This window comes from Chinchilla lanigera, unplaced genomic scaffold (assembly GCF_000276665.1).
Source record: "Chinchilla lanigera isolate Chin_1 unplaced genomic scaffold, ChiLan1.0 scaffold00106, whole genome shotgun sequence".
NCBI classification, from domain to species: domain Eukaryota; kingdom Metazoa; phylum Chordata; class Mammalia; order Rodentia; family Chinchillidae; genus Chinchilla; species Chinchilla lanigera.
This window is the reverse complement of record NW_004955507.1, coordinates 5198037-5224411: the sequence shown is the minus strand read 5'-3', so window position 1 is coordinate 5224411 and position 26375 is coordinate 5198037. Positions and strand designations below refer to the sequence as shown.

Genomic DNA, 26375 nt, shown 5'->3' with positions numbered 1-26375 from the left:
TTCTTAAAGAATTTCATTACTGCATTGAACCGAATAAGAAGTGATCTCTGATAAAATGGGAAGTTCTGAAAACATCCAGTTTATCCTTGCTCTTAGATATCTCTTGCCAAGCAGTTCTGATGCAGGAGTTTAAAGCTCTCTCTCTTTCATTTCTGTGTCTATTGATACATTATAGCTTAGGAGCTCAAAGCTTGGTGCTTGGTTTCTGTTCTTGTCAGGACTTTTTTTTTATTTTTATGAAGAGGTTTATTTTTTATTTTAAAAATAAAAGGAGGAAAACATTAACAGACAGACACCATTTTACAAAATAGCAAAAGAACGGTACAGACAATGCAGAGTTACAAACAAAGTGGTAGGAAATTAACAATGCTTGTTGTATTACATATTGATATGTTCAAAGTGGTTTCTCAGGAATACAGATAGAGATACGCAATATTGATTGATCAAGGACTCATTGACAGTTTCTTTCAGCAAAGAAATAGAAGACAGTAGAACAGCCATGTTAACTATCCTGTATATACATACATACAAAATTTCTCCTTCTTTCCCTTCTCTTTTCCAACATCCCAGTTGCCCTTTACCCTTGAGTGCTTTCCTATCATTTCACAATGTCTATCATACCTCCTAGTTTAAATTAACTCTTTCAGGCTTTACACTAGTGAAACAATGTGGTGCTTGCACATGTATGTCTGATTTATTTCACTTATGAGTATTGTCTCTAGTTGTGACCATTCACCTATAAAAGCCTCGAGTTTATCTTTCTTTATAGCTGAGTAATATTCCATTGTATAAAAGTACCACAATTTTCTTATCCAATCCTCGGTGGATGGACATTTGGGTTGCTTCCACAATTTAGCAATTACAAATTGTGCTGCTATGAACATAGGTGCACATATATCGCTGTGATATGATGTTTTTAGATCTTCTGGGAAGATACCCAGCAGGGCGATAGCTGGGTTGAATGGGACCTCTAGATCTAGTTTTGTGAGGAATCTCCAAACTGATTTCTACAGTAGTTTCACCAGTCTGCATTCCCACCAGCAGGGGAGAAGAGTTCCTCTTTCTCCACAGCCTTGCCAGCATTTATTATTGATTGATTTCTTAATGCTAGCCATTCTTACTGGGGTAAGGTGGAATCTCAAGGTTGTTTTAATTTGCATTTCTTGAATGACTAATGATGTTGAACATTTTCTCATATATTTGTTTGCCATTTGTATCTCCTTGTCTGAAAAGTGTGTATTCATCTCCGCTGCCCATTTTTGGATTGGGTCTTTGAATTTGGGGGCACTGATATTTTTAAATTCTTTATATGTTCTAGATAGAAACCCTTTGTCTGAGGGACAGTCAGCTAAAATTTTTTCCAAGTTTGTGGGTTTTCTTTTTACTCTGCTGGTGATTTCTTTGGATGTGCAGAAACTTTTCAGTAGGATGAGATCCCAGTTGTTGATTCTTTCAAGTGTTTCACGTGCAATTTGGTGTTCGTTCATGAATTCTCTGCCTACCCCTGTGTCTTCAAGATTTTTACCTACTTTCTCTTCCAATAGATTTTGTGTTTCTGTTTGAAAATTGAGATCTGTGAACCATTTTGACTTGAGTTTGGTGCATGGTGATAGGCTTGGGTCTATTTTCAGTCTTTGGCAGGTGGCAAGCCAGTTTTTCCAGTACCATTTATTAAAGAGGCTATCGTTCTTCCAGTGAGTTTGTTTGGCCCCTTTATCAAAGATTAGGTGGCTGAGTGTGTTTTTGGTTGTGGCTGTTTCTTCCAGCCTTTTCCATTGATCCTCAGGTCTGTTTTTTAGCCTGTACCAGGTTGATTTTATGACAGTAGCTTTGTAGTATAATTTCAGGTCAGGGATTGTGATTCCACCTGTCTTGTCAGGACTTTTTGCTCAATAGGCATTTAGCTAAATTTTATTTATACAAATGTTCTCATTTATATAAATGTTTATTTATACAAATTATTACAAGTCAAGTTGTATGACCTGAGCGTGATTTGAAAACAGTTAATGATTTGTTTGCCTTTATCTTCTAAAAGGGATAGCTTCAGATTGTATTTTAGAAATCATATTCTTGGCTGCATAGTGCACCTGTTTTCACTGATCAGAGGATCATGGCTTTCTTTTTGTCTTCACAGTGGATAATGGCCAACTTGCCCTCCTATGGTGCTCACTTTGAAGGAGGATGCTGTCTGTTACTGGGTCATTTGTCCCTCCCTCGTGTCCGTCTACTCATTGTCCATCTGTTCACTTGCCCATTTTATGTGTGCCCTGACTTAAATATCTGGAGGAAATAACTCCAGGGGTGAAGTGACTCTTGTTTCTTTTGGAAAACAGTTCCATACCTATAGGGAGTTTTATGTCTTTGACCAGATTCTTCCAAATTTTAGTGGCTAGATTTAAAACCCAATTTTCTAAGATTCCGTTTTCCTTGTGTATCATTTGTCAGTCATTATATTTAGGCCAGAGGCAGAGGCAGAAGGAAAATTCTCAGGACATTTTGTTTACATTAAAAAATCATTTTAAGCCAGGCACAGTGATGCATGCTTGTAATACCAGATAATCAATAGGCTGAAGAGGATTGAAATTTCTAGGCCAATCAAGCAATTTAGTGAGGTTGTCTCAGAATGAAGTAAAAAGGGCTAGGGATTTTGCCCAGTGGTAGTGCACCCCTGGGTTCAATCCCCAGTACTGCAAAAAACAAACACAAACACACAAAAACAAACGTAGAGTGTTTTCAGAAGACCCAAAATGAATTTATTATGAACTCCCAAGTATTACCCCCCCATATTCAATAATTACAACATTTTCAGAATCTTTTTTCATTTTTCTCACTTTCTTTTCAGTACTAAGGGCTGAACTAGGACCTTACTACTGAGCTATATTTCTAGCCCTTTTTTAAAATTTTGAGACAAGATCTCACTTAGTAAATTACCCAGTGTGGGCTTGAATTTGTGGTCCTCCTCCTTCAGCCTTCCAGAGTGCTGGGATTGTATGTGCATATCGCTATGCTTAGTTCCTTCTTACTTCTTTTTCCTGGGATATTCTAGAGCAAATCTGAACATGTAATTTACTTGTAAATACTTAGGATGCAGCTCTAATTTATGACTTAAAAAAAAAAAGGTAAGAACCACAACAGCCTGAGTTTTGTTTCATCTTTCATGATGTAGTTTTTGCTTAAAGGGAATATTTATAATAGAAAGATTATAAAGAATAAAAGAGAATTTGGGCTGTATAGATAGTGGCATGAGAATCTATAGTGAAGATCAGAGCTGTTAAAGGGAATCTCTTAATCCTCTTTTAAAACCAATACAGATAATCAGGTTATTAACACTTTCACTGATTACTCTGGAAATTGGTATGTTGGGCTTAACTTCACATGGAAATAAGTGCTGTTCTGGGGCAACATTGGTTCCCCAACACTGATCTAGGGCTTAAGAATATATCCTTAAATATTTTATTATGTGTGTAAATAATGAGGATTCTTTTAAAAATATAAACTTCAGATACCGTATTACATAAACGATGTTCTGGGCTGATCATTGTTTTTAGGCTATTTCAGTGGACAGAATTAGGAAATAAAATTTTTAAAATGTCAAAGTACATCCTAAATTTCAAAATTCTTAGCAATACTTCCCATTCACATTTGGAACTATAGGATTTTTAAAAAATTCTACCTTTTTCTTTGACTTTTAATATCAAAATGTTACTTTAATTATATGTCCTTCCATCTATGCTATGAACTACAGTTCTCATTAATGCTTCGTATGAGAAAATGAAAGCATCACATAAAATTATCTTGCTTTATCTACATTATATATGTAACAGTTTAAGAATGAAACCAACACTATCATTAACAATTATTATTATTAAAGATGCCTAATGGTCTACTTTAAAATAACTTGAAATGGTTCCTCTGTGTGTGGTTATACACCTGGATGCACATTTAAGTTGCTTTGTTTCATTTTATTTTCAGCTTTTAAAGTAAGGGCTACTTTAAAAACTGGTTTTCCTTTATATTTAAGCAAAGATACTTAAATGATTCTAAAGTCAGTAAAACAAGCTATATTAAAATGTTCAATATTTTGTTTCTTAAATTCTTTTCTTTGTTTTTTTTTCCAGTACCGAGAATCAAACTCACAACCTCGCACTTCCCAGGCAGGCTCTGTGCCACTGAGATAAATCCCCAGCCCCTTGTTTCTTAAATTCTTTAAAATTTCTCAATCACAAGATATAAAGAAAACTAGAAACATTTTTACGTTATATTACTGAATGTTTTCAAACCTATCTTCACTTGTGAGTATATTTCATTTATAATGCTCAAGAAATAGTTTCTATAGAAACAGTCTCTATAGATGTTAGATGCTAACTTTAAAATTGATACATACATCTTATCCCTTGCAGTTATTGAAAAAAAGTTCAACGTGTTTATGTAATACCTTAGTCTACTGGCCTTTTTTTCCCCTGTGGGCTTTTTAATGAAAGCAGTATTAAAATTGGCTAGATAACCTTTTCTCTCCCTCATTCTTTTTCCGCTAGCATCTGATGTGAAGTATCTTTTAACTCCCAGTTAATAATTATGAATCAATCAGCAAATGTATTCTAGTTTTTTTCTTTCTGTCTCATTTACTGATAGTTGTACTAGATCTACATTTTTAGAACATATTTCTATTATATTCTGTCCCTTGAAACATTAGTCTTAGTTTTATAGGTAGATATATGGTTAATGTTTGAATCATTTCTTATGTAGATGTCTCTCCACTCATTTGAATTCCGAGAATTTATTTTCTAGTAGATTTCTCTGGAAGGGCTCATGGAAACATTCTTTCAGTTCTTTTTGTCACTAATACTTTTTTTGTGGCCTTTATGCTCAGAAGTCACTTTGGCTAGATATAAAATCCTTGGCTTACATTTTCTGTTCTTGAGGATGTTAATTCTGTTATTTTATTTTCTCCCAGAATAAAATGTTACTATGGAAAATTGATGATAAATTTGATTTTTTTCTACTTATAAGTAACTTGATCTTTTTTTGCTGATGCCAGAAGGATATTTTCTTTCTCTTTTTACTCAGTATTTTACCATAATATATAGAGCTATTGGTCACTTTGCAGTGTATTCTTTTAATATGTCATCTAATTTTTTTCAGGGAAGTCTAATTTATTTTGTTCTATTAGTTTGGTTTTCTTTAGGAATTCCTATTATACTTACATCTTTTAAAAATTGTTTTCTGTATTTGTCACTTTCTCTGAGATTCTCTTTTTATTTTTTAATTCTTCCCAACCTCCCTATTTGAACCCAGGGGACACTGTCCTATGTCCCCAGTACTTTTTACTTTGAGATAGAATCTTTCTCAATCACTTAGGCTGGCCTTGAACTTGTATTCCTCTTGCCTCAGTCTCCTGAGTAGCTGGGATTAGGATGCATGCCACTCCCCTCAACTTATTTTTCTCTTTTTAAAAATCTTTATCTTTTAAGGCAGTATCTTTTATGTTTCTGTCACAGTTCTTTTGGATTTTATTTTTGACATGATATTTTTCTTTTTTTCTAATTCTTTTCTCAGTTCTAGAATCCCATGTCAGAGTTTTTCTAATTGTGATTAATTCTTTCAAAGGATATGTTCCATCACATTCTTAATTACTATTTACTGTGCTTAAAAATACTAGGTTAAAGTTTGCATAGTTTTCCTTGGCATATCTTTTCTGGCATGATTTTATTACTTTAAGGAGACTGTCAATTTCTTTTTTTCTTACAATGTTGTTTCATAAGGTTGGTTATGATTCTTTTTGCTTATTCATTTTCATGTAAAATTAGAATCTCTGAATTTTTATGAATGAGTGGTGGATTGGGCAACCTTTTCTAGATTCACAGCTTTAAGACAGCCTCTCCCTTCGTGTATGTGTGTGTGTGTGTGTGTATGTGTGTGTGATTAAATAGTATGTATGCCCTATTGCCTTCTGAGATACACTGATTTTGTTTTTTTCCTAGTTTTGTCTGAGCTGTTTCCTTTACCTCAGGTATCTATGAACTGTCAAATGTAGAGCCTTTTCCTAAATTTTTGTCACTATGAGTTTTTATTTGTAGAAGCTTTAGCTCCTTGGTTTTGTGAGTTCATGGGGCACAGAGTACTTCAACATTTTCAGAGGTTCCATACATGCTTGAAAACACTAACTAATCAAGGTATATAAAACCTGCCTTCTTTGTGCTACTTTGAATCTTGTCTACTGAGCTTTCTAATAACTGTGTGAGAGGAGGGATGGGAGATGAACAAACGTGCACACACATTAGGTGATTTCTGGGAAGTTTCTTGGAGACAGATTCTCTGTTTTTCATTTTAACCACAGTATGCTCAATGCAAGTGAATGCATCATTGGTAAATACTTAGTTCTTATATGTTAGTAAGTGTATGTAAAAGTAAAATTCTTTTTGGTGGTACTGGGGGATGAACTGAGGGCCTTGTGACTGCTAGACAAGCTCTTTACCGCTATGCTACACTTGTAGCCTTCAAATTGAAAAATCTAAAGAAAATAAAATGATCAATTTTGCTTTTGAAAAAGGAAATAAAATTTAATTATAAAGGCTTTAACTTCCTTCGTTCATTGCTAGGTATGTTTCTTTCTTGTGTGTGACTATTGTGAATGAGAGTGCTTCCATAATGTCTTAGCAAATTCTCCAAGAGGATTAATGTCCAGAATACATAAAGAACTTAAAATATGTAACAACAAAAACTGGTAATCTAATTAAAAATGGGCAAATGATCTGCATAAACACTTCTAAAAAGATGAAATACAAATGACCAGTAAATATGTGTAAAAATGCTTAGTATCATTAGCCATCAGGAAAATGTAAATCGAAACTACAATGAGATATTCTCTCACCCAGTGAAAATGCCTATTATTAAAAAGACAGAAAAAGAATATGTTGTAGTCAGGGTTTTCAAGGGAATAGATTTATTACAGGACACACAATTTATAGGATTATTTTATAACATTCACCCACAAAGTCAAATGCAGAAGACTACAAGAGACCTGTCCATACACTAGAGACCCAAAGAATCCAGCTGAGGGCCTGGACCCCTCAGTAATGTCCTGCACAAGTCCAGCTGAAGGTCTAGAGTGGGAAAATCCTGCATGACTCCAGGTTGAGGCCCATGCAAGTCTACATCAAGGATCTGCACTGGGAAGGCTAAAGGACCAGGGGTGGAAGTTAGAAAGTTTGTGCCAGTGGGGTGGAGGATCTGTGCCAGTGGGCTGAGGGATCTGCACTGGAGCCAGGAAGTGATGCTCAAGGTAAGGACCAGAGCTGCCCCAAAGAGAACTGCAGCCATCCTCAGTGACAGTGAGGACCTAAGCTCCTCCGATGATAATGGCTGAGTTCATATCAGGAAAACCAGCATGACAAACTTCTCCAGGGCGATCAATAGCACACCATCTTCCCCTCCAGTTCTCCTGTTATACAGAACCACACTGATTCAGTTCGACTGGGTGTTGCAAGTTGACCATTAGTTAATCCACCACAGAATAAATGTTGGTGAATATGTGAAGAAAAGAGAACACTGATATGTTGTGATGAGGATGTAAGTTAGTACAACCACTATGGAAATCAGTGAGGGTGTTTCTCCAAAAACAAAGATAGCGCTACCATATGATATATCTATTCCACTCCTCGATATATTTTCAAAAGAAATGAAGTCAGCATACTTGTATACCCATGTAGTACTATTCATAATAGCTATGGCATGGAATCAGTCTAGGTGCCCATTAACAGATCAGTGGATTAAGAAAATATGGTATATATACACTGAATGGAGTATTATTTATCCATAAGGGCAGAATGAAACCCTGTCATTTGCAGGAAAATAAAGGGACTGGAGGGCATTGAAGGAATGGGAGGGCAGAAAGACAAGTATTTCAGATTCTGTGTTTTATGTGGAAACAACAACAACAACAGCACAAAAGAGCTGAAAGAAGAAAAGGGATCACTAGGGACTGGGAAAGGTACAAGGTTAGAAGGGTAGATGTTTGTGATCAATACACAATGTGTGCATGTGAGGAAATATCACAGCAAATCCCACTAATTTGTAGGATTAATATCTTAATTATAGTTTACAAAGAAGAAGGAAATAAAATTTATGCAAAATGCATGCTGTGTGATACAGAAGCAAACGTTGAGTTTAAGAAGAGAAAGCTAATACAAATGTTGAGACATACCATATTTACTTAAGTGTTCATCTAGTCCAAATATAGGGCCCACTTACATTTTACATGTACTGATTCAGAATATCCCAAGTGACTAAAAGTTTTGCCTCTGAAATAATGGACCTAGATTGGAATACCTAAGCTCCAGTGAGTTACTTAATGGCTCTTTCATTTTTTCCCCCGTTCTTTGAATAAGGCAATTTGAAGTTGTCTGTTAGGGTTATTGCAAGGATTAAGTGAAGCAGTATATTAAAATGCTTTGCACAGTTCTTATATTTAGTAAGTGCTCAAGAAAGTTGTTTAAGTATTATGGTTGGTCTGCATAGCTAGATTTCCTAAAATGATAGAAAAATGGTTTATGGTGACATCAGCTTTATTTTCATACTTTTCCAGCAATAGAACTTTTTGCCTGCTTGCACAATTTTGAATGTATATTTTCTTTTTAATAATATGGCTGTTTTTATTTCACTGTGCCTTAAATAAATATTCAGTAACTATTTTTGTCTTCAGAGAACATGAATAACACATTACAAGTTGTGAGATAATTTGGTTAAAGCTCTGGTGGGCTGTACCAATTTAGTTTTTTGAAGCTTGTTGTTTTGATCACTTGAGCTTTCAGACTATCAGCATCTACATTTGAGATTGCTGCTTCTATCAATACTCTCACAAAGATGCATAGGCACATCTGTAGGCTTTAATTTTCATGTTTCTGACTGACTTATTCCGTATTTTATAATTATGCATTCACCACCAGTCACACAGCCCTGTGATCAGTGTAGTGTTTGTCAAGTTGATTTTGTCTTTGGAACATCGTTTTATTAATGACATATTGAGATGCACAGACTGTGTGTTAAGTGCTATGTGGAAAGCAAAGATGAGCTTTATTGTAATTTTAAAGAACTTAATAAATTTCAGTACTTATTTGGTAAACCCCAGATAAATTTAGCCAAGAGAAACAAAGCAGAAGTAATTCTGAAATGTCTTCTAAAATAATGGAGCTATGGTCTATTTAGTACCCAAGTGTGCTGATACTGCTGGATCTGCAGACCCCACTTTAAATAAAAAGGCTTTAGTGCAAAAATACGATTTTTAGATATGCAGTACAGTATTTAAAAATTTTTTTGCCTTCTATCTACACTTTTTAAGGGAATTACTTTGACAAAATATTTTGGATCTGGCACATTATTTTTATGAAATACAAACATCAAAGATAAATGAGAAAAGATTTATGTAATTAATTAATTTATTTTTGGTACCAGGAGTCGAACTCAATACCTCGTGCTTGCCAGAAAAGCACTGTGCCACTGAGCTATATTTCCAGCCCAAGAACACGATTTATTACTTCCAGTTTTTAGCTTCACTGAGGAAGATTAGAAGGGAGGGAAGAAGGAGAAGCAAAATGAGTTCAGATGTGTTACATACATGTACCAACTCCCCATGGTGAATGTAATCATTATGTACTATGAACATGTACTAATAAAACAAACTATTAAAAAAGCATATTTAAGCAGCCAGACGTGGTGGCACACCCCTGTAATCCCAGCACTTGGGAGGCTGAGGCAGGAGGATCGTTGCGAGTTTGAGACCAGCCTGGGCTACAAAGTGAGCTCAAGGCCAGCCTGAACTGCACAGTGAGACCCTGTCTCAAAAAGACAAAAAATAAATAAATAAATAAATAAATAAATACATAAATACATAAATGCATATTTAAATTATTATTAAGGGTTTAGTTTAGTCACTATTTTTTTTCTGACATATCTAGGCATTTTATTTTTACATGCAACCTTCCAAATTGTTGTAAAAACTCTGTTCTTAATTTACTTATAAAGAAATTGGATTCAGGAAATTTAAACAATTTCCTTCAAGCTACTTAATACATAGTAAGGCTGAGATGAATTCAGATGTTTTCTCCATGCTTCTTTTTGCAGTGCTGTAAGCTGCCTTCCTATGATTGTTTTCCTGGAAATGGGTTTATTTAAAGGTTTTGAAATGCCTTACGAACCCTGTAAAGGGGCTTATATGTTTATATATCTAGGAAAGTTTAGATACATTAGCTTTGTGAGGCTTTACTGTGTAGAGTTCTGTGGTGCTTACAATGGAGAAGGGTGTGCGTGGTGTGTTTGCATATGCATATGTGCGCATGCAAGTGTGCTTCTTTAAATGAGATGAAACTATGCAAGGTTTTATCCAAAATCAGGATGTAGAACTAGGTGAATTCTAAGATTTTTCAAGCCCAGACGTCCTACTATGCATTTGGTGCTTTTGTTTTTTGAAAACTGAATTGTGAGTTAAATTAGGGGATTGGGAGAGGATCTACATTTCCATCAGCAGATGGCACTCTAACATTTCTACAGCAAAGTGTCCTTAACTATTCTCAATTTAGAAAGTAGGCAAAACTGGATACCAAAAGTATAAAATATTTCAGTCATTATTGTGATGCAAAATTATATATGTATTAAGTAGTAGACTCCCATATAAACAGATCGATTGTAGTCCATAATCCCTTGTGTGTGCCACAGCACATTTCATCAGACTCGCTTATCGCTTCAAATGGATGTGTACTTATTAACCTGTCCATTTTTACTCACCAACTGTGAGGGTAAGGGAAAGAATGTTCTTGTTTACCTTTGGACCTGGGGAGGATGTGTTATTTGGCCATAGTTAATACTCAGTAAATATTTCTTCCTTTCATGTCACAGAAATTTGGTTGTGTTTATAGCCCTGAGTGCAGGAGAAAGTTACTGAATATTGGTCCATGCAAAACCTTTTGTTTTATCTTCCCACTTTTTAACAATTACATGTAAGTCACCCACTGTAATATGTTTGATGTATATCCGTTAATATTTTTGTATCCTTGTAAAATATGTTGTTTCCCATGTGTGTTTAATTTCATTCCAGATATCATTCTGGATTTGTGTGTTTCTCACATATCATTGTATTTAAATCCTATCTATGTTGTTAACGTACATTGAATTCATTGCTTCTAACAGCAGTCTTTCTCAGTTTACCTATGTGCCTACCTTGTATGTACATCTAGGGGCCTCCAGTACTTAGACTCTATAATTTACTAGCCATTCTCATTCAAATCTTTAAATGAGCACTTTGCAAGTTGCCTTGGGGTTTATGTCCATTAGTTGGATTTCTGAGTTTTAAGGAATATACATATATACTTAATTTCACTAAATATTTCCAGACTACCTTTCAAAATGGCCCAGTCCATTTATATACCTAATGATGTGCAAGAAAGTTCTTGTTTCTCTCCATTTACAATTAGTGCCATCCAATATTTGGAATTTTGGCAATCAGGTGATGTGAAGAGAACAAATTTCTTGAGGAAAAGAATGACCAATTGAAAATCTATTAAGGCTAATAAGATATGTGATACTCCCTTGAATAATTTTTCCCTTTGAGGATGGCCCCTTACTATCTGAACTTTCATTGTCTAAACTCAGGAACGAAACAGATCCAAATTTAAAGATATTCCTTATAATCTGAACTCTTTCTCTTCATTATCTGAGACCTAGGAATCAAATAGATTCAAGTAATTTGGGATCCCTTGTCATCTAAACTTGCTTTCTGAAACTAGAAAGCAAATAGTGTTGCATAGTAACATACAACACAAAGATATGGTCAGGGTACGATCAGGTCCCATTATAATAATAAATCCATTATTTAAAATCTTCTCAGGTTATTTTAATGTGTATCTAGGGCTAAGAATCACTGACCTAGACACATTATCTTAAATTCTGCCTGAAAGGGAAAATGGTTATTTTTAATTAAACATAGAAAATACTGTTTTCTCATATTGTTCAGTCTTTACAAAATCAAGAAGAATTTGAAGTTTAAGTGTCTGGTGAAAATTAAACATAATTCTTTGGAGTCATCAGTATGTCTATGTTTCCAGTGACCAAAAGATCTAGAGGAGTTAGAAAATTTTAGTAGGTTGAACCAAGGAGAGACTTGGACCTACTTATTTGGGAATGAAACTACTTGAAAGAATTAGGAATCTAGATGTTAAAGAATTAGGAACCTAGGGGCCAGGGATATAGCTCAGAGGCACAAGTGCCTGCCTGGCAAGTGCAAGGTTCTGAGTTCAATTACTGGTACCAAAAAAAAAAAAAAAAAGAAAAAAAAGAATTAGGAACCTAGATGTTAATTCAGGCAGACATAAAATATTTGAATGCGTATGTGGCAATAGAGTCTATCAGTCAGTTTTGATTGTTGAGGAGTGGACTGAACAAGTGGTAAACCTATTATCAACATTTGTTTAACTTTCATTGTTATGAATTAAGAATATTAAAGTATTTTAAAAAGTCAAATTTTCCCTTTAGCCTAGGGAACCAAAGAAAATATAATCATAGCTATTCACTTTCGGGGATCCACAAACACAATTATGTTCTAGATAAATGTTTTACTATAATTTTTCAATATCAAGGTCAATATATAAGATATAAATATACATGGTTTATGTTTTTTTAGAAATTGTTTGTAGCATTAATTAATACTTAATAATTTTGTGCTATATATGAGTAACTTATACATACACATATGTAGTTAATGAAGTTATATGTGAAAGGCATTCTGAATTTGTTTCCCTGGAACATTAAGCATTATTTTGGTAACAGACATATCAAAAGCACACTACAGTTATTAGTCACAAGAACTGACCTTAGTTGCAAGTTCAAGAAACAGTTTGAACTTTCTGAATCTCTATTTTCCGACCTAAATTATGAGGATAAAATCTGTCCTATGTGTTATAAGCATAAAATGAAATATATGTTACTACTGCATTTCAAAATCTTGAGTTTTAGGGGTATAATTTTCTCATGCCCTACTCATGCAAATTACATTTATTTCCACAGTGAAACTCAAACAAGAGAAGGAAAATCCTAGGTACTAAAGATAGCACATCATTTAATTCTCAGAACACATATGGAGGGAAATATGCTTATGCCCATTTTATATATGGGGAAATTGGGACTTATCAAGGATAAATAACTGTTCAACAAAGGGCACATCAGCTAGGTGACTACATTTCCTTTTATGCTTTTTTACCATATAACATTTGTATTAGAACTGTATGAGGTAGGGTGTAAAAGATAGACTCTTCAATGTGTGTGACTAGGATATAAATATTTTTAATCTGTTTTTCTGTTGCTTGGTTTTCCACATATAGCTGTTCGTCAAATAATTGTTATACCTGTCCCGAAACATGCTAAGGGATCTCAAAACAGTACTTCCTTGAGTCAAGTATATTTGTTATGGTTAGATCATTCTTACAAAAGTTTACTGTTTAATGGCAGTAATGGGGTCAAAGACTGTCCAGCCAGAGTTTTCTTATATGAGGAGGTAAAACAATAGTAAGAGTTATAGATTCCTTTCTCTTTCAACTTTCTGCATGGAGAAAGTGTTATCATTCCTTGTTCTTCTGTACAGGATAGAGATACAGTCTTTGAAAGTAAAATAACATACTTTTGTAACCAGCACTGTTCTTTACATACTCCTTTCATTCCTTTCCTTTGGGTAGAATTGAAGAAATCATATAGAACATACATAACTCTTTTCTTTCTTTAGATGCAGTTTAGCAGAATAGCCTGCAGTTCAAATATGTGGTATGACCTTGTTTGATTACTGCATTCAGTGGCATCATATTAGATAGAATTGATTTTTTTCAAGTTTATCACTAAGACATTTATACGCAACTTTATTCTTACCCAGTCTTCAGTCAAGGTGGTATATTTATGATAAGTATGGGAGACATGGAATAAGAACAAACACACAAGTAATATAATTTTATTTTAGATTTTATGAGGTACTTTTTCATATACAATCTATGCAGTTATTACCCTACACTTGGGTATTGTATTAATTTTGCAGAATAGACAGCTGGAATGTAGAAGAGTTAAAAAGATTTACCCAAGGTCATAGGATTAGAGCTGACAATGGCAAGACTTAAACCTAGGTCATCCAACCCTGAGTTGAAGGGATTTTTCTATACTACATTGAGAAGTAGAGTGAGATAATTAAGAAAACAAGCATAGGCTTTGGAGTGAGGTGTCCCCGGGCCAGTGCTGCCATTTATTACATATGGTGGCATGAAAAAGTTGCTTAACATTTGAATCTTCGTTTTCTCATTTGTACGCTAGGTATGGTAAGGAATTAAATCTACTCCTCAGAGCTATTCAAGAAAGTTAATGAAATGACATCTGTATACCTCTGAGCACCATGCCTGCACCCTGTGATCTCAATAAATAATCATGGAAAAGTGCACAGGTAGTGATGAGGGAGTAGACTGACTGTTGTATTTCCATGCTTTCTCCTTTAAGGTATGGTGGCACTTTTTTCTTGCTATTAGTAGGGTGTAATTCTTTCAGAAGGAGAAATGGGCATAGAGATAACTGAATATTTAATAGAAGGAAAGGAAGGTGGTATATAGAATCCATGAGTTTGTGATAGGTTAAAATTTAGGAAAAGGATAGAAAAAGTCAGAAGAACTCACTGTAGTCAGGATGACCACCTTCAACAAGAATGAACAGCTTGCAGCTCCACTGTACCCAACAAAGGGAATCCCAGTTACCAGTCTTACTACCCATGCTGGTCACTCATATAGTCCCACTTGTCTGAGACATAATGAGAATATAATGATTTTTTTTCATGAAGCTGAATTTATTCAGCTTAAACACCTACTCTTTATTTTGATATACCACTTTAACTATTTTTGGATGTTAACATATTTTTTTTTCTTTTGGAAAGTAATAGTGCTAAGTAGTTGATAGATTCTTTAAGGTCCTTACTAGACAAAACAAAAAGTTGGCAAACATATGTCTGCTCTTCTTGTTAACTAATATTTTTTTAAAATCCCAGTCTAGAAATCACTGAGTTAACTAATCTTCAAGTTTTCTTATATTTCCTTGGAATCCAGTCTCCTAGATATCAAAGCAATCTACACAGATCATTCAGTAGACCACAGGCAGAGTCTTTCCAAAGAGATATCAATTCATCAGCAGTTCGACTCCTGTTTTCCTGAGACTGGCTATGACTATAGAATTTTGGTGACCACCCTAAAGTCGGTTTTTTTCATCAGTTAAGAAAATAAGTATTTTTTTTTTTGGTACGTTTTGATTTTAATATGAAATGACTCCCAAAGACTCATGTATTGAGGTTTTGATCCCTAAAACAGTGATGTTCAGAGGTGGGGGCTAAACAGGTGATTGGATCAGGAAGGTGCTAACCTAATCAGTGGATTAATCAGTTAATGAGTTCATAGCTGAATGGGATAACAAGAAATTGGGCATGGTTGGGGGAATTAGGTCACAAGTTCTGCATCATCTGAGGCACAAAAGCAATGGAACCGGGGCTGGGGATTTAGCTCAGTGGCACAGCGCCTGCCTGGCAAGTGCAAGGTCCTGAGTTCGATTCCTGGTACCGGGGCAGGGTAGCGGGGGAAGCAATGGAGCTATCCAACCATGGACTAGAATCTCTGAAATGATAAGCCAAAGTAAATTTGTCCTCCTCTAAACTGGTATGTTCAGGGTTTTTGTCACAGCAATGGAAAGCCACATACACTATTACATACAAATTCTGATATAAATATTAAACATTGTTAAAGTTAAGTAGGTCACTAAGTTATTACAGAGTAGCCAAATTACAGAGTACTACAATTACAGAGTAGTAAAATTTTGAAAATCCATAGGTAGATTCTCATCATATTCAAGTTAATTCTTAGTCAGAGAAGTAGTGTTTTTGAAAGGTACATTCACTATAGACATCTAGTGTAAGTGATTTATTTCATTCAAATAATCCTAATTAATGTGGCTTCTACAAGTACATTCAATTATAAGCCAGGGAATATGTTAGCCTTTGGAAAATCTGGCTCATTTAAAAATATGTGATTTTGAATATAGCAAATAAACCAATGGCTTTGCAAAATAAATATTTCCTAAGGGGGATGGCCAGGAAAATGTTAATAACTGGGAAAAGAAATTACTGAACAGAGATCCAAAACACAATACACTGTGACAAACAAAAGTGTTTAATTTTTTGTACTCTTCTTGACAGCAGTATATGATTTCAGTGTGGTGAGTTAGATTTAATATATTATTAATATATTTCACAGGTATTTATCAAGTGCCTAGTAAAAATCTGGAGCTACAAAGATAACAGTCTTTGTTCACCAGATTTCCACCATCTCTAAGAGGTCCTTAGTGTGTATATATAAATTATGTTAGTTTCTACTTGAGCTCATACCGTATCATACACCAAAAGATATGTGTACATATTTTTTAGGTCTTTTTGAGACAGAATTTCACTATGCAGTTCAGACTGGCCTTGAACTCATTTTGTAGCCCAGGTTGGTCTCCAACTTGCAGTCTTCATGCTTCAGCCTCCTTAGTGCTGGGATTACTGGCATGCACCTCTATGCCTGGCCACATTTACGTCTTTTAAAGGATCTAGGTATGTTGGAAAGTTTAAGGAACTGATGGAAGCAGGTGTTAGGGCTGGAGCCAATATTTAGAACATTTACAGCTTAATTTTTAAAACCATCTCTGAGGGATAGAACTTGGATTTCTTTTTCCTTTATTCTCATTTTATGTAGTCGTATTCTAGTAGGTCCTTATAGCACTTCCCGATTCAATCAAACACTGCTTCTGGATTTCTTGGTGCCTTACGTTGGCAGAGGCTCCTCTGGGAACACCAGTTCCTCAGGGAACATCAGTTTAAGGTTATCTATTTCAGCTATTTTCAGATTTGTTAATCCTATCTATCTGAGGAAAAGGGACCAATGCACTATTACTGTTTGCTGGGCTCTGAGATTACTCCTTGCACATTCATCCCTGGGGAGAACCTACCTTCTGCATTTAAGTTCTCTCTGTCTGATGTGAAGGAGGCCCTGGAATACTCCTGTGTACCTACGCTGCATAAAGTAGTTCCCTTCATCTGCCAAGTAGCAGGCCTATTTTGTTTCAGAAAGGAGCTGAAAGTGGGGCCCCACAAACTGAAGCAAACTCTGCCTGGTCTCTTTTCCACATTGCAGGAAGGTTACCCAGAGCACAACCTTCCACTTGTGATTGGGAGCTTTGTGACTGGGTGAGTGGTGCACCTTGCACCTCTTGCATCTTTGGCATCTCTTGCTAGGTCCGGGCAGACTGGCTTTAACTAGAGGTCAAATTTCAAGCCTCTATATGGTATTTTTGTTCTTTTCTGGAACCATAGACATGTATTTCCTTACAGAAGGGTTATGCCCAAGCGCTGATCCTCAGGAGGGACAGCTCAGCTTGTACAGTGGTATAGAGAGGAGGAGGAGTAGCTCAAATGTTTGCAAAGCTGCCCCGATTAAGCCTAGTCCATGTTGCTTTGACAGCCAAATCCAGCATACATTGAAGACCCCAAGACCCTAACTCCTTTGCTGCAAGAAGAGCCAACAGAACCATCTGTAGACTGGTTCTTTTTGCTTGGGGTGGAGAAGTGGAGAAGCCCTTTGACTTGGTCTTTCTGTGTTTTATTTCTGGCCACTTTAGGCCCTGTTGAAACCAGAGGATGCTTCGGTGTGGCTGTTCAGCACCTCACAGAAGTCCTAGCTCTTGGTCACAGAATCTCCCTCTGCTTTGGCAAGAATCACAGTTGCCCCTGGCCCCAAGACCCTTTGCGATGTAATAACTCCTGCTTTTGCTACTTCACATCTAAAAGAAGGACCCGGAGTGAGACAGAGTGGGCTTATATGCTTGAGCTATCCCGACAAACAGACCCAGGGTTCCTGTGAAGTTTAACACCGTGTCAGAGCAGGAGTTTAAACAACCCCTCTTAGAGCCTGCCAGGGAGGTATGTGCTGCCCCTACTCAAGATGTTACCACAGTACTGTGTTGATCCCACTGTCTGCTTCCTGGCCCTAGAGGGTTAAATCAGGAGGGTACAACACCACCCCTTCTACTTCCCGCCTCCCCCCACCCCTTACCTTTAAAAAGTTAAAAAATGTCTGCAGTTGAAATCTCTTAAAGGGGCGGTGCTGGTGAACGAGCACTCTTGGCACGAGTTGCTGAGAAGGCTGGCTAGGGGCGTGAGTTCGCTCCACCAGCACCAAAACACTGAAAAAAGAGGGAGAGAGAGAGAGAGAGAGGGCGAGCGCGAGAGCAAGAGAGCGAGCGCAAGAGAATGGGGGGGAGGGAGGAGAGGGAGGGGGGAGGCAGACAGACACACACTTTAGATAAGGACAATTAGTCAACAGCGAGACCCAGTAGGGAGAGAGGTTTAAATCAGAAGGATTTAATGAGGGTGCTCTGTGCCTTCCCTGAAGCCATGTCCTCCAGCAACTCCCGCCCCTCAGCGTGCCTAGCCCGGGGGGCTCTCTTCTTGTCTCTGTTGCTCCAACTCTCCCTTTCCTCCCAAGCTGGAGACAGGCGACCCTTGCCTGTAGACAGAGCTGCAGGTTTGAAGGAAAAGACCCTGATTCTACTTGATGTGAGCACCAAGAACCCAGTCAGGACAGTCAATGAGAACTTCCTCTCTCTGCAGCTGGATCCCTCCATCATTCATGATGGCTGGCTCGATTTCTTAAGGTAAGGCAGGGGCTTCGATGGATCATTTTTAACTTTTAAAGTAATCTCCACTCCCATTCTCTTCCTATCCCCATTCTGAAGGGGGAAGAAGAAAAAGAAGAAAATAAGCCAAGCAAATCGCTCTCTCAATGAGGAAAAAAAAAAAAAAAAAAAAGGTTTTCCTTCTCCTGGAATATTTGCTGTGAGGCTGTAACTAGTGATTGAGAAAAGCAATGTTTTCTATTAAGATGCACATGTTTGCAATGCAGAAGGCATTTCAGAAACTTATCAGTTATGACTGAAAAAATGTTGTGCTTACATATATTCACAATTAGCCTCCCCTTCTTCTGAAAAAGAAACAAGAGGTTCAGCGCAGTTACAAAAGTGAAGAAAAGGTCTGGAGCAACAAAGACCCAAGAGGAATGTGTGTGTGTGTGTGTGTGTGTGTGTGTGTGTGTGTGTGTGTGTAAGAACAGAGGGAGACAGACAGACAGACACGGAGACAGAGACAGAGTTCAAACGGGGATTGCACAAAGTAAAATTTTTCACGGAAAGGTGATTTTTGTCAGCTATCTCCCACTCCCTGACAGAAAATGAACTTATAGAGAAGCTTGAGCAGTAGGCAAGTCGGGTTGGAGTTTTAAAGTTTTATTTTATGTCCTCCGCTGTCATCTCCACACTTCAGGACTTTGTTAGGCGCTTTTTATAGACAGAATATCCTCCCCCCTTCCCCGCCCTCCAGTTCTTCCAATTTAAATCTCCTGTAGTAACTGCATCCTTTAGTTTTTCTTTAAAGAAAAAAAATCCTTGCCGGGGTCCCAGCATACAAAGGGGAGCGGTAATGGTCCTAGAAATACTGGGGGAGGGGGTAAATTTCTGTGCTTTGAACCCAGCACCGGTGGATTAGCAAGCCCGAGGTTGTGATCCCCTTGGAATCAAACTGTGCTCACCCTCGCCCCGGGTTGTTCCGCAGTTAGTCAACCGTGTTCCCTTCTCGTCTGGGAGAGTTGCAGTGTAAAAAGAGAAATAAATAAATCGTCTGCAATATCGAATCTAAGTGTTGAGTCTTTAAAAGTTCCTTCCAACTTGGAGTCTCAGCAGTGGGCTCCCCCAAAGAGCTCTGAGCGCTCTCCATCCTACTCCTCTGCTTTGAGGCCGCGTCCTCTGTGCGTCTTTCCTATTTTAAACTCTAGGAAATTCGAGTTTTGCTTCTCCGGATGCGCCCGCCCCTCAGCTCTCCACGTCTCCTCCTGGCCTGGGCTTGGTCGGCAGTCGCGGCAGGTAGCTGGGGGCGCTCCTTCTACGTGGTGGTGGTAGGGCTGGTACCCCGAGGACTGGGTGGCTGTCGCCACTGCCTCGGGGGGCTATTTCAATTCCTGCGGGTACAACTGCTAGGGGGGCGGGAAAATCTTTGCACCGCCAGGCTTCCTCCCAGAAAGCTCTTCAGTGCAGCGGAGCGCGTCTTCGAGCTCGTCTGAGAGTGGGTACAAAAAACGACCAGGGTTTTTCGTAAGCCCCACTTGCCTTTCACTCTTCCAGCTGCACGGACTCTTCCACCCGCCCGCCCCCTCCCCCCCCAGCCTGTTCTCGCTAAATACTTGCGTGCTGGAAAAAGAAAAAAAATTCTGGAAGGCAGCTTTTCAGGGAAGAATCCATGGTTGGGTGCATCTGTATTGGTTCTGCGGGCTTCTGGAAGGAAGGCTGTTGGAAATGCCGGGTTTCCCTGGGGTCCCACTCGCGCAGACGTCTCTTCTTTTCGAAGCCGTCCCACGCGACGCCCTAATTGCGCGCGCCCTTGAACTTGGTCCTGGAGTCCTCAGCCAAACCTTCCTTCTAGCCACCGGAATTATCAGGGTAGCCACGTCTCTACTCGATAACTAAAACGGAGGCTCCGTTTTTCTCTTTTTGCATCCACCTCCTTCATGATGCTCTTTAACTTCTCCATTTTGATTTGAGTTTTCAGAACCCGAAAAAGCAGAGCGTTAAAAAATAATTTACAGACTCGGAACTTAGCAGCAGATCCCCTTAGCACTAACAGTGTCGCCATGGCCCCTTCTCAAAGTAGTAGCGTTTGGCTTTTTAAAACCTACTGATGGAAATCTTGAGCTTATAAGTGTAAATGGTATTGTTGTGGTGCTCCTCGAATTTTCCTGGACGCGCAGGTTCTACATTTCGGCAAACTTGTCTTCCTCAGAGCTTCCCAAAAGCCTCAAGTAGGAAGGGAAAAAAAGCTCAGTTCGGGATGGGGAGAAACAGGTTACCTTTCTTGAGATCAGGCTGAATTATTTCAGGGATCACAGAGACACTGCCTTTACTTTGTGTGTGGGGAAGAGGTGTCCTCAGAAAGATAGGAGTTACCCCCAAATTTCTCCGCCCCGAGATTTGAGAAATAATGCAGTTGTTAAAATGTAATTGGAAACCGATTTGGCATTAAAAAAAGTCGGAATCTACTTGACCTTAGTGGTCAGGCCTGGTCTGAGGGCAAGAAAGCAAGATTTCACTTTTCCCACAGAGGTTACGGTGCCGCTTGCTGGCGGGGAGGTTTGGCAGGAGCCCCAGGCCGGCGGTCTGCGAGGTGAGCGTCTCCGCAGGGAGTGTTTTCCGTGCAGTGGCAGAAGCCAGGCAACCTCGCCTGGATCCCATGTTCGCAGTATGGTGTCCCCCAAACCCACATGCACACTTGGAACACACACAGTCTCAAACTCTTCAGCCATCAGTATCTGGGGCATCGGGGTGTCTGGGAGGGGGTCTCTGCGGGCCGCTGAGCAGAGAAGGCATAGCGGGGCTGAGGGCTCGGGGAGGAACCGAGAGGTTGAAGGCAAAGCGGGCTGGGGTGCCGGGCGCACACGGGGCGCGTGGGAGACGCCGCGCAACAGCCGGGGGTCCCACGCTGGCTGCAGGCTCCTTGCGGAGCACTGGCTAGGTCTTCCGCACAGAATGAAGAGGGCCTAGCTTCGCGCCCCGCGCCCTCTAGCCTTCTGGGATCCTTTCCTCTCTCCTTCTCTACCCCTGCAGCTCCAAGCGTCTGGTGACCTTGGCCCGGGGACTTTCGCCCGCCTTTCTTCGCTTCGGGGGCAAAAGGACCGACTTTCTGCAGTTCCAGAACCTGAGGAACCCGGGGAAAAGCCGCGGGGGTCCGGGCCCGGATTACTATCTCAAAAACTATGAGGATGGTGAGAAACTTGGTCTCCATTCCTGAAGGGTGGGAGGAAGTTACGGGGTTGTGAGCTAGCGCTCAGTGTGTGTGTGTGTGTGTGTGTGTGTGTGTGTGTGTGTGTAAAAGAGAGAGAGAGAGAGAGAGAGACTGAGAGAGAGAGATTTGGAGGAGAGGCTGTTTGAAGCTTCTCTGAAAAAATGGAAGCCAAAAATTCAGGGGATCTCAAAGTGGCATGATTAAGCAAAGGGCACTCACCAGGCTGACCTCGTCCTGGTTGTCGTCCTTTTGCTGGACTGCAGAGTCTCCAAACTGGGAATTAAACAAAACAAAACAAAAACAAAAAGTAACTTCTGGTAGGGTAGTTCTGAGGGGAGAAAATGTAATGAATTTCTTGGGAAAATTCACCCAGGTTTAGATTATAAAAGGGTGAAGTTCATATTTTCATTCATTAAAATTCTAGGCACATGTGCATCTTTTTCTTTCTTTTAAACCATATTGGTATAAGCACACAGAGATTTAACCTTTTTTGAAGCTCACTCTAAGATTTTTCTAGAATAATATCTTTTAGGTTGGTTCCTTGTTTAGAGAGTTTTGAAAGCTCTCTGTAGTGGGTTCTCCTTTAGATTGTCAAATTTCAGAGTTACATTTCCCCCCTGAGTTTAGAAATGGGATTGCAAATGTCAGCCTTTTTTTCCTGCCAGAATCAAATGAGTTAAATGTTGAAAGGGCTTTAAAAGCTTTAATTTCTATTCCAGTGTGAGGACAATGATTTTAGGTTGAACAGTTTCATTTTTACTAGGGAAAAAATGAAATGGTAATTTAAAATTTTGTTTAGATTTGTTGTTAATACCTATGAACTTTCCTTGTAGCTAGTGGGATATTCTTTCAGAGAAATATGGTGGGTCTTCATCAGTGGTCTTCAGCTACTGATGCAGTTAAAATTCAACAGAAGAGGCATTATTGTCTATTATCGAAAGACTACCTCTTTTCTGCTGTCCTGTCTCATAAAAAAGCTGCAGTTTTATTTTTAAGGGGCTCACAGACAGGTTCTCAGAGCCTATAGATTTTGTTATAAATTGTCTTTATAAGTCAGCTAAACAAGGAAGTTTACTTTTACTGTCTGGGATTTCACTGAATGGGACTTTTGGAGAGATATTTGGGTCTATTTCAAGAGTAGGTGGGGAAAATTTTTTAAAAGTACCAAAATAAAGACAGAAGGAAAGACTGTCTTGACTTTGAAGCATGACTAGGACTTATTCTTTTATAATATTTGCCCAAGAAGGGAGGTGTTTAAGGCTATATCTTTTCAAAGGTAGAAGGCATTGCTATAAAAATGTGGGTTACCAGTAGATTTTGCTGTCACTCAGCATAAAATACTGAAAGGTAAAAGATAATCCTAAAGAGCAACTCTGATAGTAATTTGAGCCCGGACATTATAGCTCCCAGGGTCACTTGTCTTCTCTATGATCAGATAGGAGAAGGGAAATATGAATGATTTTCCTGATGAGCCAGTTTTTCTTTGAATCCATTGACACAACTTCCTCTTTATTTTGTGGAAGAACTTTCCAGAGTTCTAGGAATCACTATCAGAAAAAGAATTTTAGAACTTTAAAAATTGACCCTTTTCTCCCAACTTGTACCTAAGATTATGTTACTGATTCATTGAGAGCAATGAAATCTGCTTAAAATGATATATGCAATTTGTTTCCCTTTGTAAAAGGAGAAAGTGGGCATCATGGGGAGAAAAGAAATTGGCAGAAGACTGTATCCCATAAAACTTCTTAGCATTAGAAAAAAGTGGGGACTAGAAAGTATCTAAGAGGCTATTTTCAGTCTTCCCATCACTTAAGGGGCCAGTACAGGATCACTCCATATGGAATCTTTCCCCCCACCAATCTGGTATTAAATATCTCTAGGAATGCAGTTTTCACTACTCCTGGGAGAGAGAGTTCCTCTGTCCCATAGATTTTTGCCTGAAAATTTCTCATGAATTTTCTCTTTATAAATCTGAAATTCTTTACAAAGATTTCTCTCTAATTTTTAGACATCTGCCTACAAAACAATTATTGTTTTTGGTATAGATATTAGATTATGAAAAGTTTCCTTTTAACTGTTTTTTTTTTTTTAATTCAAACTACCTGCATTTAATTCTTTAAAAACTTCCTTTAAAGTAGCCCTTCCAGACACTAATCTGTTTTATTGCTCTTAGTTGAACTCCTTTTTGATTTATGTCTCCCTGGTAATAAGATGCTCTAAGCTATATCAGTATTTGGGGACTTAACAAAGATAAAGAGAGTGGGAATGTCCTATCTGTGCCCTTTGAGGCTCAAGTATCCTCAGATCACTCACATTGTTTTTGTTGCTGCATGTTGCATTGCAGAATTCATGACAAAAATGTTTTTGGTATAGTCTCAACAGTTTTGCAAACATTATACTTTCCTGTGACTTTTCATCAAATGATAACTGTTATCACCATGAGCATCTTAAAATAGTTAGGCTTTCTTAGTAAATAGCCCTGAAGAAAGCACTTGGTTACCAAGGCACTGTATTAAAACTGTATTTGCTTGAATATAGTAGAGAGTAACAACATAAATTTGAGTAATAAAATATATCTAGTGCTATATTATGAAATTCGTTGAAAAGAATATGGACTTTGGAGTTAGAAAGCTTACACTGTGGGTATGGCTCTATCACTTATGAATGTGTGGTTTTGGGTTCACTGGTTCTTTATAACATATGGGTAGTGATAATCCCTGCTGTGCATTGCTTCTGTAAGTGCTCCAAGAGGTAACTTGTGTAAAATATTTTCTCTACTGCAAAGTAGTATATGAAGGCTAAAGATACTTATTTTTATTAAAGGCAACTTCTCAAAATTTATAACATATATACTTAATATTTTAAAGTGGGATTAAGGAAAGAATATGATTAGCTAAAACTGAAGGAAAGAGTTTGATTTAATAAATTGCTTGTGAGAGTTAAGAGAATATAGGACAGTTTAAGGCTTGCTGGTGAGAATCTAAGCTTTCTCTCTCTCTCATGTTGATAAGAGAACAGATTAAACTTTAGTTTTATTATATACCATAAAATGGAGCTTGGCAAAAATGCTTTTCTGGTTAATTTATTCATATTGCTACTCTGATGAGATTTATTGTTGTTAATTTGTCTTGAATTAATAAGACAATTAAGAAGTTATGTGGCTTCCATTTTGCAGATACTTTTTCAAGCACATTAAAGCAGTTACATTTTTTCTAACTTGGTAAAGTCATTGTTAATATATCACTTTGGTTACCTCTCTGGCTACAGCTTTAATAAATTACTTATTTCAGTCTCTGCTTAGGCAGTTTGAATTCCATGCAAACATAGTGATAATGGAGGAAGCAGAAATAGGGTAGTTCTCCATAGCCTATGACTCTTGCCCTGCCTAACTTTCTTTTCTATATGATGTGATACTGTACTTGTTTCCAACAACTAAATCTTGGGCTGATCTTTTTGTTCTTGAGTTTATTTTCCTCCAGTCTTCCCCACTTTGTTATGTATGTTATGTTTTATTTGCATGTTTCCATATGACAATAATCACCTCTTTAATGAAGAGGTACAGTATTTGTTACACATATCAAAAGCCATCTTAATATATCTGAAATGTATTCATCAGGTTATTTTGCAGAAAAACCTTGATAATTTTTTCAATTGCTTGTAAAAATTTCATACTCTTCAATGTGACTTTTGAAGCTTTCCACATTTTTGTCTCACCTTTTGAAAACTCAGTTTCCACGTATCTTTTAGTATAGCTCTCCTTGATTAACCACTGTCTCCTGAAAGTACCTTTATTATCCCACTGCTATACTTTGTTTAGCCAGTATATTTTTGCTTTGAATGTCATTCTCTTGGCTCTGTTCCAATCTCACTCCACTCCACTCAATTCTTAAAGATTAATTGCAAATATTCTTTATTTGTACAAAGCCTTTTTCTGAACAGTACATTCTAAGATTACTTATTCTTTCTTTAGGCCCTTTCTGCCATGTTTTGATATTTAGTTTTTTCATATATATATATATATATATTTGTTTTATTTTTCCAACTAGAATGCAAATTCTTCATTGGAAAGGACCTTAGATAATTATTACATGAGTGTCTAGCTCTACATATGACACATGCAGATCCTCAGCAAATATTCTTGGATACATAGTAGTGTAAGAGCACTATGGAAAGATCTTGGGATGAAGAAATGAGGGAAGGCATATTTGAAGATTCTATTCATTTTTTGACTTTAATGCATATTCCCATGAAATGTACTTTTAATACTTATTTTAAAGACAATGTTAACTATTTTAATCATGTACTTTTATCTTTGGTTGTTAAAGTTGTCTTGGCTTTGGGCTGTGCATTGGATTAACTTTACCACTCAGTTTAAAGCCTTGCATCAGAACTAGTTTTGTAAAACTTATTTGTTTCTTTCCTGCCTTTACTTTTGCCTTTCATTATTAACCTTATGTAG

At 37.7% G+C, this 26375-nt stretch overlaps 1 protein-coding gene across 1 annotated transcript in view; it reads left to right on the top strand.

Moving 5' to 3' along the window:
• The first annotated feature begins 18435 nt into the window (after positions 1–18435).
• Hpse2 (heparanase 2 (inactive)) overlaps positions 18436–26375 on the top strand; it is a 763300-nt gene continuing 755360 nt past the window's right edge. Inside the window, exons 1-2 of the mRNA XM_005407665.2 lie at positions 18436–18744; positions 21739–21896. Of these exons, the coding sequence (XP_005407722.1) occupies positions 18455–18744; positions 21739–21896 (448 nt within the window). The 5' untranslated portion in view covers positions 18436–18454. The remainder of the gene's footprint in view (positions 18745–21738; positions 21897–26375) is intronic.